The sequence below is a fragment of the Rhamphochromis sp. 'chilingali' genome, assembly GCF_963969265.1.
Source record: "Rhamphochromis sp. 'chilingali' genome assembly, chromosome: 8".
Classification (NCBI taxonomy): Eukaryota; Metazoa; Chordata; class Actinopteri; order Cichliformes; family Cichlidae; genus Rhamphochromis; species Rhamphochromis sp. 'chilingali'.
The window spans coordinates 6,186,500-6,199,436 of record NC_137935.1 but is presented as its reverse complement, the minus strand read 5'-3'; the positions used below and the strand labels follow the sequence as shown (position 1 = coordinate 6,199,436).

The 12,937-nt window shown below is 40.6% G+C and overlaps 2 protein-coding genes across 2 annotated transcripts in view; one reads left to right on the top strand and one right to left on the bottom strand.

Annotated features, from left to right (window-relative positions):
* On the bottom strand, positions 1-2,696 carry sbds (SBDS ribosome maturation factor). Its single transcript, XM_080889233.1, has 5 exons — positions 2,481-2,696; positions 2,184-2,313; positions 1,893-2,093; positions 753-917; positions 1-552 (listed from the first exon to the last, which is right to left on the bottom strand). The coding sequence occupies exons 1-5, from the start codon at positions 2,606-2,608 to the stop codon at positions 427-429; spliced, it is 750 nt and encodes a 249-aa protein (XP_080745359.1). The 5' UTR covers positions 2,609-2,696; the 3' UTR covers positions 1-426.
* Positions 2,697-3,701: 1,005 nt separating this feature from the next.
* Positions 3,702-12,937, top strand: part of tyw1 (tRNA-yW synthesizing protein 1 homolog) — a 60,295-nt gene continuing 51,059 nt past the window's right edge. Inside the window, exons 1-7 of the mRNA XM_080889229.1 lie at positions 3,702-3,893; positions 4,163-4,278; positions 4,414-4,551; positions 5,151-5,252; positions 7,181-7,375; positions 7,541-7,819; positions 10,100-10,216. Coding sequence (XP_080745355.1) covers positions 3,830-3,893; positions 4,163-4,278; positions 4,414-4,551; positions 5,151-5,252; positions 7,181-7,375; positions 7,541-7,819; positions 10,100-10,216 — 1,011 coding nt within the window. The 5' untranslated portion in view covers positions 3,702-3,829. The remainder of the gene's footprint in view (positions 3,894-4,162; positions 4,279-4,413; positions 4,552-5,150; positions 5,253-7,180; positions 7,376-7,540; positions 7,820-10,099; positions 10,217-12,937) is intronic.

Here is a 12,937-nt window from a genome sequence, read left to right as displayed (position 1 = left end):
TATTTTGTATAGTGTTTATTACAGACCAAACTTATTATAATAAAATAGAATTTACCAGGATAAAGAAATGATCCACAGATAATAGGATGGGATACTGAGCGCGACTACATGGCACACGACTTTGTGTAGACGTTCTGCTAAATTAGTAATCGACTTAAAAAAAAGTGAATAAATAAAAGAAAAAACATCAGAAATAAGCACCGACTTTAAAGTTCAGGCATAAATTCTCAAACCTGCTTTCAAAATATATTCCACTCAGCAAATTATAACTTCTTTCAGTCAAATTAATCCTTACAGGGTGAAAGTGGCTGAAATTGTGATAAATCAGACCATAAACATAGATTTTTTTTCATGAGTTTGCAGTCTGTGTGCCCTAATGAAGCGTGTTAGTGTGGATAAGGTGCAGAGTTCTGACGGGCAGGGTTACTATAGTTTCTCATCTCCCTCCTCCACATCCTTGAGACTGAGAACCTCCAGAGAGCCTCGGCCTTTAGTCTCACAGCGGATCAGCTCATCGATCTCCCTGAAGCAGCCGGGATCCACCAGACACACCTGACAGACGCACACCCGGGAAAAATAAAGAGTAATAAAGGGATAATAATATTGGCTTTACATTATAATATGGTAAGAGACAAAATTTCAGTTTAAAAAACACAAAGCTGATCTGCAGAGCTTCATGGAATTGTTCATATTATTGAATGAAAGTAGAGATTATTCAGTCACAACCACAAATACCATTAAACGCCGCTCACCATTTCCAGCTCCTCATCAAAATCCTCACTCTCCACGACCTGCAGGAGCGGTTTCAGCTTCTCCTTCAGCCTCTTGGCCTCTTTGGCTGGCAGCACCAACCGCAGCCTCATGTGGGCTCTCTGGATCTCCATGCTCTCCTTCAGCTGCCGAATCACCTCCAGGGCCTGAAAACAACAGCACACATCTGTTTATCAATGATGTAAAAAAGCATCATCATTCACTGCAGAGAAGGCCTGAAATACACAGATTATAACTGCAACAACTTCCACACCAACAAACTGAAGTCAGAGGGGCAGAGTATGTGTGATCACCGAGCTTCAAACATTTAGTTGCTCTTTGTTTACTTGTCACTGGCAAAAGACTTTGAATTCACTCTCGTCTATTTATTTGTTTTAGACACAAAACTCAAACTACTGAAAAAATATGAAGCTTCCTGGCTTGAACTTTCTAGTGGGGTCTGCTTGTTCTTCCTGTGTCTGTGTGGGTTTTCTCCAAGTGCTCTAGATTCATCTCGTAGTCTTTGGACTATCAGAGGAACTGGTGATTCAAAATTGGCAGTAGGTGAATATGAGAGCCTGAGGTTGTCTGTCTGTGTTAGCCAGGATGCCCTAATGCCCTAGTGCTATGGAGTAGACGCCAGCCACCTCTCTCAAGACCCGTATATATAAAACCAGTTTTAAAGAAAATGGATGGATGAATTAGAATTTTTTTTAAATATATTTAACATGATTTTTAATGACTTTAAAGGAAAATACACCCATTCGTGCACTATTTTCCATCTGAAGTTGCTGTTGGCTCCATGTTAAGCCTCCAGTTCCTCCTGGGAGATCCTGAGGTGCTCTCAGGCCAGATAAGAAATTTAAGCTCTGCAGCAGGTTCTGCATCCCCCCACAGGGTCTCCATACATACATACATACATACCCAGAAAACCTCCAAATAGAGGTGCCCAGCAGGCCTGAGATGACCAAACCATCTAAACTGGCTCTTTTGACATGAACGAGCAGCACCTCTACTCTGAGCTCCCCAGATATCTGCTTAAAGGGCTTTGAGTGCTCAGGTAAAGTAGAAAGATGCTAAATAAGAACCAGCCCATTTACTAACACAACACAAGAAAGGGAAACACATGGTATCCTCCTCACCTGCTGCTTTGTGCTCTTGTTGGGCTTGACAGAGTAGTGGATGTCCTTCATGGCCCGCTCAATCAGACTGACTGTGTACGGCCTCTTGGTTTCAGGGTTGACGCACTTCTCTGCCACAATAGTAGCTATATCCCGGAACATGGTCTCCAGCTGAGTCTGCCTCTCTTTGTCTGACACCTGGAGCTCTCCTTTGGCCAAGATCTTCAGGAGAAAAAACAAAACAACCAAGCCTACATGCAGTAAATGGCATGGCTTATGCTTACAATGTGTACGTATGGGGATGTTTTATACCTGTTTACAGATTTCTGTAAGGTCGTCAGTCCCAAAAGCTTTGGTTAAGTCATCCTTCTTCGCCACCTGGCCTTTGGAAACATTGACGAAAACAGAGTGCGTCTGCAAAACCTCGTCCAGGTCCTTCTCTCTGTAATGAAAACATGACGTTTTGGAGCATTTTTGGCTGATTTAGCATGTAACGACCATCGAGAGGATTTAAAGTGGAAGAGAAATGAATTGTCAAAGTTTCCTCTAGCAACAACGAAGTAAAACAGCAATCAGGCACAGGAGGCGTTAACATCTCCTGGTACTCACGCTCCTGATCTCCAGCTCATAACTTTGTTCTTGTAACAGGCGATTTCAAATCGCTTCCCGCCTTTCTTCATCCTCACCACCGCTACGTTGGTCAGCCGGATTTGATTCGTTGGCGTAAATATCGACATATTTGCGATTACCACAAACAGTTGCGAAGCAAGCGCCGCTGACAAGAAACGTACGCTATCACAACACCACCCGTATTCTTCGAGTGTATCCTAAATGGCTGTTCGGTATGAAACTGTGACTTCGAACATCAGTTCCGAGTCAGTTTTGTTTTCTTTGTTGTTATTCGTTTAATAAATTAAATAAATACATATATGCATAATTAAATACATATTTATGAAATTTAACTTTTCAAACTGTTATTATTTTCGAAATAAAACGCCACATAAATTGGGCACTGTTAGATTAATGGCTGCAGAGTTATGAGATAACATCATATTTAATTGTCTGACAGCACAATCTATTCTTATTTATTGTTATTGACAGCGTTAAGTATTAAAAACGTTTTGAACTACGTGTAAGTCTTATTTTGAAATGAATAATCGGACGTGCTTAATGCCGCTGTCATGCCTACATTAATGCAATTTTGACGAATTTCTATGTGCAGTTCGCCGCTGTGACCACTGGAGGGCAGAAAATATTCCGTTTCAATTTAAAGCCACCTGCAGTTCTTTCTTCCTACATTATCATACTTTTCTCTGCACGTTAGTGATTTCGCCTAATAATAGTTGTCACATTATCACGGAAGTTAACACAACTACCAGAAAATAGCTCACAGCTTTTCTCAAGCCTCAGTGTTGTAATTAATTTGAACGTTAGCATATTTTAATCGTTCCTCCATATGACCACAAGAGGGCGATCTACAAAAACGACTAGAGGTATTTGTAACCGAGCTAGCTTACCAGAATGCATAAGTGCAGTTATTTGTTCAATATCAATTGACATTGCATTCATTTTATTTTTAATGTCCGGGTCTCCTCATCTGGCGTCAGTTTACAAAATGTTAAAAGGAATTAAAATAAAAAGGACAAATTAAAAATCCTTCTGGAAACAACAAGAAAATCAAAATAGACATAGTGTAATAGAACCACTTCCTCTATAGACTTTCAAAATAAAGCATATAGGTATGAATGAGTAAAATATTCAAAATCAAATCCAAGAAGATGAATTTCATCGTTTAATTTAACTTCAGCTGCTTTTTAAAAAGTCTGAATGTCCATAAGCAAACAAACTCAAGCCGCTGGACGATCCGAACTCAACTTCCCAGCATTCATATCGGCAAAGAATATGGTTGCGCAGAGCTTCAGGTGCTGAAGACTGTGTGCAAGTAGTTACTTACAGCAATGCCAACTTTTATCGTATTTGTATTGCTTTTGGCCTCCAGCGTCTCTGCCTCGGATTCAAAAGGTGAGTTTATTTTAAATATTTAAAGCAACTGAAAACTCTCTTCAAGCTGTGTTTTGGCTAAAGGAGGGTAGCATTACTAGCTAGCATGCGTTGCTCGCCAGTCCCCCGACTTTTATTTTTCGCAGGTAGCTTCAGGTTGGGATTTAATTCTGTTTTGTTGTTGCATGTGGTCAGCTGTGGTTTGGCAGAAACAAATATGATGTGGCTGTTTTCTTCATCAAAGCAGTTCAGGATCTGAGGACTCAGTTTGATGTGTTTTCTCCCTCCAGTTTCTCAGGATGCCCGCAGTCCCACTGAGAGCTATTTCATGTGGTTATGGCACAGCAGGTTGTACCTGTACTCAGCTGCTGCGCTTGTTTTTGGGCTCTGGTTCTTACTGAAGAAGGTGAGGCACTTACTCATACCTTACTCTAATTTGTGTATGTGTTTTAGTCTCTAAACGGTCTCTGCAGTGCTTCTTAAGGTCTCGCTGTCTTGACCGGAAACAGCTCCATTTATCGCTGCACTGATCTGCTTTCAGAAAAGCGTTTCTAAAGATGCCAGCAAAGAGAAGAACGACAAAGTTGACAAAGCTGCAAAGAAGAACGACAGAGAGACCAAGGAGGTTCATGTGTCAGGAGTCAAAATCTTCTATGGCTCACAAACCGGGACTGCAAAGGTACAAAAGTTATTTCCTGCAAATCTAAAGTGACCAGATGAGAGCAGAGAAAATATGAGACACAGAGAAAGCGACTGATCAGAAACCTCCTGTTGGTTTTCCAGCCTGTCTCTCCTGTCACAGGGGGCCACTGACACGCAAACCCCTTTACCCTTTTAAAAATAAAACAAAATAGTAATACTAGTAATTATAATTACTCTACAGATCATTGACAACCTGAATCACTACACTGATTAACAGTTTCTGTATCAAGGCTCATGTGTAACTTTCACAGTCTGCAATAACAATTCATTACCCTTGTGCATATTTTTGCTCTAGCGTGGTAAAGCTACTGCATTTTAATGCATCAGTAGCACTCCTCATCTCACAAAGCACAGTGGTAGTAAAGCTTTCTGTTGCATACAGCAATGCTAAGCTAAATTTCATCAACCAGTTCCTGAGTCAAAAACTCTGAGCACTAAATTTTACACACATGTAATCAAGCACATTAAACGCAACTCAAATTTAAATCGATAGTATTTTGAAAAGTACTCAGCATGTGGTAATTTAGTCTTTACTGACATCTTAAAAGCACCATCTGAGACTCTCCATATGTTTAGGGCTTTGCGAACGAGCTGTCAGAGGAGGTGAAGTCTTTGGGTTTACCAGCCGAGGTGATTGACATGAAGGACTACGATCCAGATGATCAGCTTGCTGATGAGGTAAGCCAACCAAAGCAGAATATGCTTTTCAGTTTCATATTAGACTGCTTTATACTGTAAGGTAGAGACCCTGTACTGTTTCACCCTGTGAGCAAACACTTCTCAGGGGAATGCTAGGTGTCTGCCAAGTCCTGTTGGGGAGTATGGGGGAAGTATAGACAGAGAAGGTTAGCACAGAGATGACAAACAACACACAAGTGACATAGTTGGCTGGTTGATGGACCAGTGAAGCCGGACAGGGACCGTGCATCTTGGAAACCATAGACACCGCTGGAGGGAGAAGGTGTTGATATGTAAGTGCATATGGAGGGAAAGTGACCAGAGGCTAGTTGCACAACAAAACACAAGAGGTCCAGAGCCACTAGCAGCATAACTGAGGGTGGTTCAAGGGCATATGGGCCAACCCAAATATTTAATTCTACTATTTAGTAATACTTGTCTAATAGTTTATCTAAAAGGAAAGTTTAAGACTAATCTGCAAAGTAAGATGGTGTCTACACCCCAAATCCAAACTGGGAGCTGGTTCCACAGATCCTCTAAGGAGACCTGGCAAACTTTTCTTTATCACCCCTACCTGTGGCATCATAGAGAATAAATGAAAGATTAATGCAGCTGTCAGATGGGTACTCTGTAAGCAATTAAATGCTGTTTACAGGATGCTCAGAAGCAGCTGTTGGGTGCTAATTAAATCTCTAAAATGTAACTGTGAGCTCATAAGACCTGCCTGTGTGTACTTCCAGGGAACACCTGATTAGAACAGAATTAATCAAAGGAAAATAAAAATCGTTACTCTTATTTTCAAAGCTTGACAGCAAACACTGGCGTGATAAGCCTCAAGTTCTATTACTGCCAGCTCAGCTTAAGCTTCATTTCTGCTTGAGCCTTCAAACGGCCGGTGCAGAGAGCAAACATGTTCCTGCTCATCTGCAGCAAGATGGATTGTTTTCATCAGTCTTTTTATTTTTGTGAGCACAGTCCCTCTGTGCTGCATTTCGAGATGAATAGGAGATTGGTTGGCTGGTTGACAGCAGAAAAAGGAAAATAACTATTTATTCAAAGGGACAGTGATACAGTTTTCAGTGACAGAAAAGCTCTACGTGAAATGTGTCTGCAGACATCTCTCCTTCAGTGCGACTGATTTACTGGTCAGGCATCAGAGGAAGGAACCTTTTTGTTTGGCACATTTGACCCTGTTTCAGTTCAGTTCATTTTATTTCAAACATTTCAAACATATGGAGAGATGGGAGGAAGCCGGAGTACCATGAACCTTTTTGGATACTCCAGCTTCCATCTACCTGTCCAGGGTGTACTCTGCCTCTTGTTTATAGATTCCTCCCCAACTGTGACCCTGAGTTACGTAAACAGAAGAAAATAGATGACTGCATTATTTGTGGATTTGAGCTACTGTTGGTTCAGTAACAAAAAACATCCACCATCCATTTTCCACTGCTTCTCCAGCAGCAGTCTAACCAGACTTGCTCAGACTTCCTTCTCTCTCTGGCACTTCCCTTCCACCAGATGCAGATACATAGATTCCCAAGCCAGTCGGGAAAAATAACATCTTCACGGTGTTCTGCCCTGGGGTTTGCTTCCATTTGGACATGCTGAAAACACCTAGGAATGCCTATACCACTTCAACTGGCTTCTTTATTGCATCTGCTGCTGCTTAGTTTGTAGCCACAGGCGAGAGTAGGGTGTTAGTAATTGCTTAATTAATTAGGACTAGCTGGTACGTAATTATGTGTCAGCAGTACATCCAGTTAGTGTCCAGTGTTAGTGTATCAACCTCTCACTGCATTTCGTCCCTAGTTAGTCCCACAGATAAGTGTTTCCATATTTGGACAAAAAAAGTCTTGAATGAAGAAACACTAAGCTTTTTTCCTCCTGTTTAACTCTTTCCTACATGCTGTGTTTACCTCTCCCATTAGTGCATCAGTAAGTCGGTGTGCGTGTTTCTTGTGGCAACTTACACTGATGGACAGCCCACAGAAAATGCTGAGTGGTTCTGCAAATGGCTCGAAGAGGCATCCACTGACTTCAGATATGGGAAGACCTACTTGAAAGGACTCAGATATGCAGTGTTTGGCCTTGGAAACTCTGTCTATGTTGGCCATTACAACACGGTATGAAAGGTTTTCACAAAATGAGAAGAATGACACTGGTTGATAATAGTCAGCTATTCAGAGGATGTCTAAAGCTTCAAGGCTGTAGCTCAGCAGTTTATTAAGCCTGAATCACTTCAGTGCTTTCAGTAATTACTAAGAATTCAACCTGCTTTTTTCATACAGGTGTGTAAAAATGTGGACAAGTGGCTGTGGATGCTGAGTGGCAGACGAATCATGACCAGGGGAGAAGGCGACTGTAATGTGGTGAAGAGTCTTAATGGCAGCATCCAGGCAGACTTCCTGACCTGGAAGGTCAAGTTCCTGAACCGCTTAAAGACTCTGGCAAAGGGCGAGAAAAAGAGCTGCAGTGGGAAGTGCAAGACTGAGGGCTCCTGTAAGAACAAGAGGAAGGAGCGACAGGAAGAAGAGAAGAAGGCCTCTCCACAGAATAACAGCTCTGAGGTAAGGGCAGGAAAGTTGTTTTTATTAAAGTCTTCATCAAAATATTCAATTATTCACATTTTTGGGATCCAGATATTTGCTTTTAAATATGTTTGAGCCTATACCGTCTCAGCTTGGCAGCCTGATACGCCTCTCACTTCCAGCTGTCATTATCACGCATCAGTTCGCTTCATTATTGCCAACTTGGAAACTTTGTATCAACGTTTAGCAGCTTTTCTAGGAGCCGTGTTTAATTGCCATTGGACGTTTCTTCCTGTACTTTTGAAGGGAACCAGCACCCAGACAGAGAAAAGGAGACATCCTCTTGCTTCTGTCATTCTCTCCGAGCGATTGTTTTAAGATAGTATATCTTAATATTATTATCTATAACAGTAGTTCAAACGCCCCTTTTGCCCCTGCTGATGGGCAAAGCTGTGAATACTCGATGTTAATTATCACCAAATCTGTTCTTTTGTGGGTGAAGGCTGGCCTTGTGCTTAAAATGACTAGCTGATAAGCCATTTAGTTTCTGAACATTCATTCAGCTGTTCTTAAATATTACAGCAAACATCTACCTGCTGTGTGACAGACAGAAAAAATATTTATTGGTCCACACCAGTTGTCCAAGTTTTGGTAGCGTGTCTCTATTTTTATATAATAGTGAAAGCAAGCTTCTGAGTGAAAAAATGTTGATTTCTCTGGCTTCTGACTGAGATTATAAACTATAGTCAGAATATGAAATATAGCCATGGGTTCTGCTTTTAAAAATGTCCAAGTGGTTTCTAAAGGCCAGCAAGAGGTGATTCACGTCTTATTGAATACTTCATGAAAATCATTCTGTTTACATTTAGAGTAAGAAATGGGGATAAATCCAGGGTAAGCTTTCGGGTGGGCCTAGCATGTGATTTATAAGCCACTGCTGTACATGCGGCACAACTGTCCTCGATGTCTCAGTGATATTGATCTCTCTCTCTCTCTCTCTCTCTCTCTCTCTCTCTCTCTCTCTCTCTCTCTCTCTCTCTCTCTCTCTCTCTCTCTCTCTCTCTCTCTCTCTCTCTCTCTCTCTCTCTCTCTCTCTCTCTCTCTCTCTCTCTCTCTCTCCAAAAGGCTATGATGGACGCCCAAAATGCTTTAAAAAAAAAAAAAAAGAGTTCACAAATTAATGGGTGACATCAGGGTGCCTCTGTCATCTTTTATAGACAGCCTACAAATAAAAGTAAAAACACCCACATAAAAATGTTAACTATCATCAGAACAGCTTTGTGCATACGATACCACACGTTGTAATATTATTTCCTCACTATTTGACTCCAGGCTTGTCCCACCGACTCTAAATGAAGCAGGTAAAGAGAACTGGAGAAAGAAAGATAGAGAAAGCATCCAGCTTACATCTAGTTGGAGAATTGTCCTTTGGGTTAGGATAATGTAATATGACATTACACGGGCACTTTAGAACTCCAAGCAGGAGTCTGAAACAGACTGGCCAGGCTAATGGCTTCATGTTGCACTCCTTCAACAATGTGATTAAAATCAGATCAGACGCCTGAATTTCTCAGGAGTGTTATACTTGGCTTATTAGGTCCTTATTTAGTAGCAGCGATGTGCACTTTCAGGTGCAGCGTGGCGTTATTTAATGTTCTGCATGAAAATTGTTGTATTTCACTTAACACCGGTCTATCATGTGAAAATATGAAAATAGCACTTTTTTTCCCCCCCCACCGCTCTCTAAAATTACACATTTCACAAGTACAAAAAGACATTTTATGTACACACATGCGCACACAGCCTTCATATGCATCACAGCACACACAGATGATCAGTTGTCATGGTAGCGGGGACCTCAGAGCCAACTCTAGCTGAGACTTCCTCCCCTCTGTCTGCAACACTCAGCAGAGGTGACATTCAGCCGGAACCGAGAGGAGCTGAGAACTGTGGCGAGGGGACCATCGTGGTGATTTATGTACCCGCTGTACCACTCATGCATTTTATTCTCCTGCTGCACATGTCGGCCATGTGTCGTGATAAATCTGCTGAAATGCCATAAACGCATACATAGTTTTCTTATTTAATCAGGCAGCCCAGGAGGACATAACGATGTTCAATAAATGTGTTCCACATCAGCACACTCACTCAATCACAACTTCTTTTTTTTTTTTTTTTTGTTATGGATTGGACCATATGTGAGCCTTTCTTTACTACATGCCATTCATCTTTATCACCGTGTCCCCGACTTTCCATTTTGACCTTGTTTTTTAACCACTTTTTGTGCTTCTTTATTTCTTCTTTCATTTTTTTCCCCAGGATGATCTAGTGGAATCCAGCAGTGATGAAGATGAGTCCGGTCTGCCAGATGAGAAAAAAACGGTGCTCGACGTGGAGGATCTGGGAAATATTATGAACAGCGTTAAGAAAGCAAAGGTCAGGCTTCCTCCGCCAACATGTTAGCACCACTTTTTGCAATACATATGCTCGTGTTATTTCACACATTGACAGCAGAAACCCTTAGAACTAAGCAGAGCTTAGTATTCGTACTTGTAAATATGAGTTGTGTATACAGTACTTAGCAATTCCCCTCATAAACCTGCAGTTTTGTTATTCTTGAGTCATTTTAAACTGTCACTCCAATGTCATCATCCAGCAGCTCTATTTTCAGCATTTCCATTTCAAGGTCTGCAAGCAGGCATCACTGTGGCATTAAGCTCCCACCACCTTCATCCAGTGTAAGTGCGTTCAGTAAAGAGATAAGAGTGGTATCATTAAAGGAGAAATGGCAGATGGTTTGATAGACACCAGACCCCGACAGACGAGGAGTGGAGGCTTGCGTAATAGTTAGGACGCCCACTCCACAGACTTGCGAGAGATGAGTGACTCAAGAAAAAATTGAAAAAGAAGAGACATTATCACTCTGCTGTTATAGGCTGTCCTATAAAGATCTATGACAGCTTATATAAAGTGGACAGACGAGTACCCTGTAATGTACCACTTTGAATGTAGCAGATTAGTGTAAGCTGCTCATTAGTTTCATTCAAAAAAATGGAAGAAATTGGAAATTCAAGAAAAGAGAAATTACTTCATTCAATTGCAGATTTTCATTTTTATTGATTTTAATCATGAATAATGCCAAATGATATAAATCTCTTATTTTTTTTATGTACATCGTGACATTTTTGTTAGTATGCTTTACCTCAAAACCTCTGTACTCAGTTCAGGAAGCACTGATGCACTGCAGAAATGAGCCTTTTTGGACTTCAGTCTGCTTGTTGGCAGATAAAGATGAAATTCATAATACACAACAACAACACAAGATAGATTAGTATCAGTACAGGAATTTTCCATAGTGTAGGCCCACTTTAGAAAATGTGAATGAGTGCATAGATTTTGAACTTTTAACTATAATTTCAGTTTCACCGCTTGTGCCCATTCACACTACACCAAAGTCCTTTGGGGTTACATCAGGAAGGGCATCCAGTGTAAAAACTTAAAATAAGGGAAATTTCAGCTGAAATGCTAAAAAAAAAAAAAAAAACTTCAAATAAATTGCCAAATCAAATCCAACATGATTTGGCAACTTGATGTGGCAGCTCTTTGTCAAAAAGGGAGCAACTGAAAGTATCATTATTATTGTTATTTTAAATTGATAATGATAGTTGTTGTGACTGTATCATTTCTATACATCCATTTTATTAATTGAAGTGAGGGGTCACAGGGGGACTGGGACAGAATTGAGGTAAATGATGGACAAATCAGCAGTCCATCACAGGGCTAACACAGAAACACAGACAGCCATAGACTGTCACTTGCAGACAATATACATTCATCGCTTTAACAGCAGAGCTATGTGTTTAAAGTGTCGTAAAGATCTGTAGCAGTCCTGATGTGCAAATCGGTCCTCCATCCTGGGTATAGCGGCAGGCGACTAATTGGTAACTTGAACATTCTTGCTCTAATACGTGGTGCTAACCACGGCACTACTGTGCCATGCATTTACTGTTACTTTATAGTATTTGACATTTTGAAGTGATCACACTCTACTTTAAGCTTCTTTCACCAGAAATGTTACATCATAAAAAGACATTCACAGAATTATTTACTAATGTTGCCACAGTCAAAACACAAACTTCTGTCTCGGTCGACTTTACATCCAGAAAACTTTTAGTGTGGAGGCAGCTCCTGTCCTGAAGACGCACACAAGTATTTTATTCTGTTGTGTTTTGATAGATGTGAAATTATTATTTTCGCTGTATGTGCTCCTTTGGGTTACTGAATATTATGCTTCATTTGACTGCGGTTCATAGGAGACTTTTTTTTTTTTTTTAATTTTTTTTTATATTCTTTATTTCTACAATATTACCTCATAAAGATGATTACAGGCATTAATTAACACAGTTTACAAGAGAAAAATGAAACAAAACGAGAAGAAAGAAAGACAGATAGAGAAAAAAAAAAAAAAGGAAAAAAATTATATATATATAAAATAAAAGGAGAAAGCTCTGTCGGGAGTAAACAATTAACTAAATTGGTGGTTTCAAGCTTTAAAGAGAAAATTCGGTTTATAGGTATTAACGTATTGGACCCACTTATCCCAGCACAGATGGAACCAGGCCATCCTGTCATTAACATGAGCTGTTACTTCCTCCATCCTATATATCTCTAACGTAATTTCCCACCATAATGACAAAGTCGGTATGTCTTGCGAGGACCATTTCTTTGTTATACATTTCTTACTTGCAACCAATAAAGCTCTTAACAGACATATGTCATTTTTGGACCAGTTCTGCGGTATACAGCCAAAAAAAATTGTCTTCATATCCTGAGGGAATGTACAGTTAAAAATGCCTTGTAATATACCATGAATGTCTTTCCAGTAAGTCCGTAGCACAGGACAGTCCCACATAATATGGGTGTGATGGGCTCCTTGGTATCCACAGTTTCGCCAGCACACGGGAAGATTCCCATCATAGTGAGCCTTTTGACATGGAGTGATAAAGAACCTTATCAGAGTTTTCCATCCGAACTCCCTCCAGCTTTTGGAGGAAGTACTCCTCCATTGCCATTCCCACATCTGAGTCCATTCTTCCCTAGAAATACACATCCCTCCCTCCTTTTCCCATAACATCTTCACATAATCAGTTGAGTGTG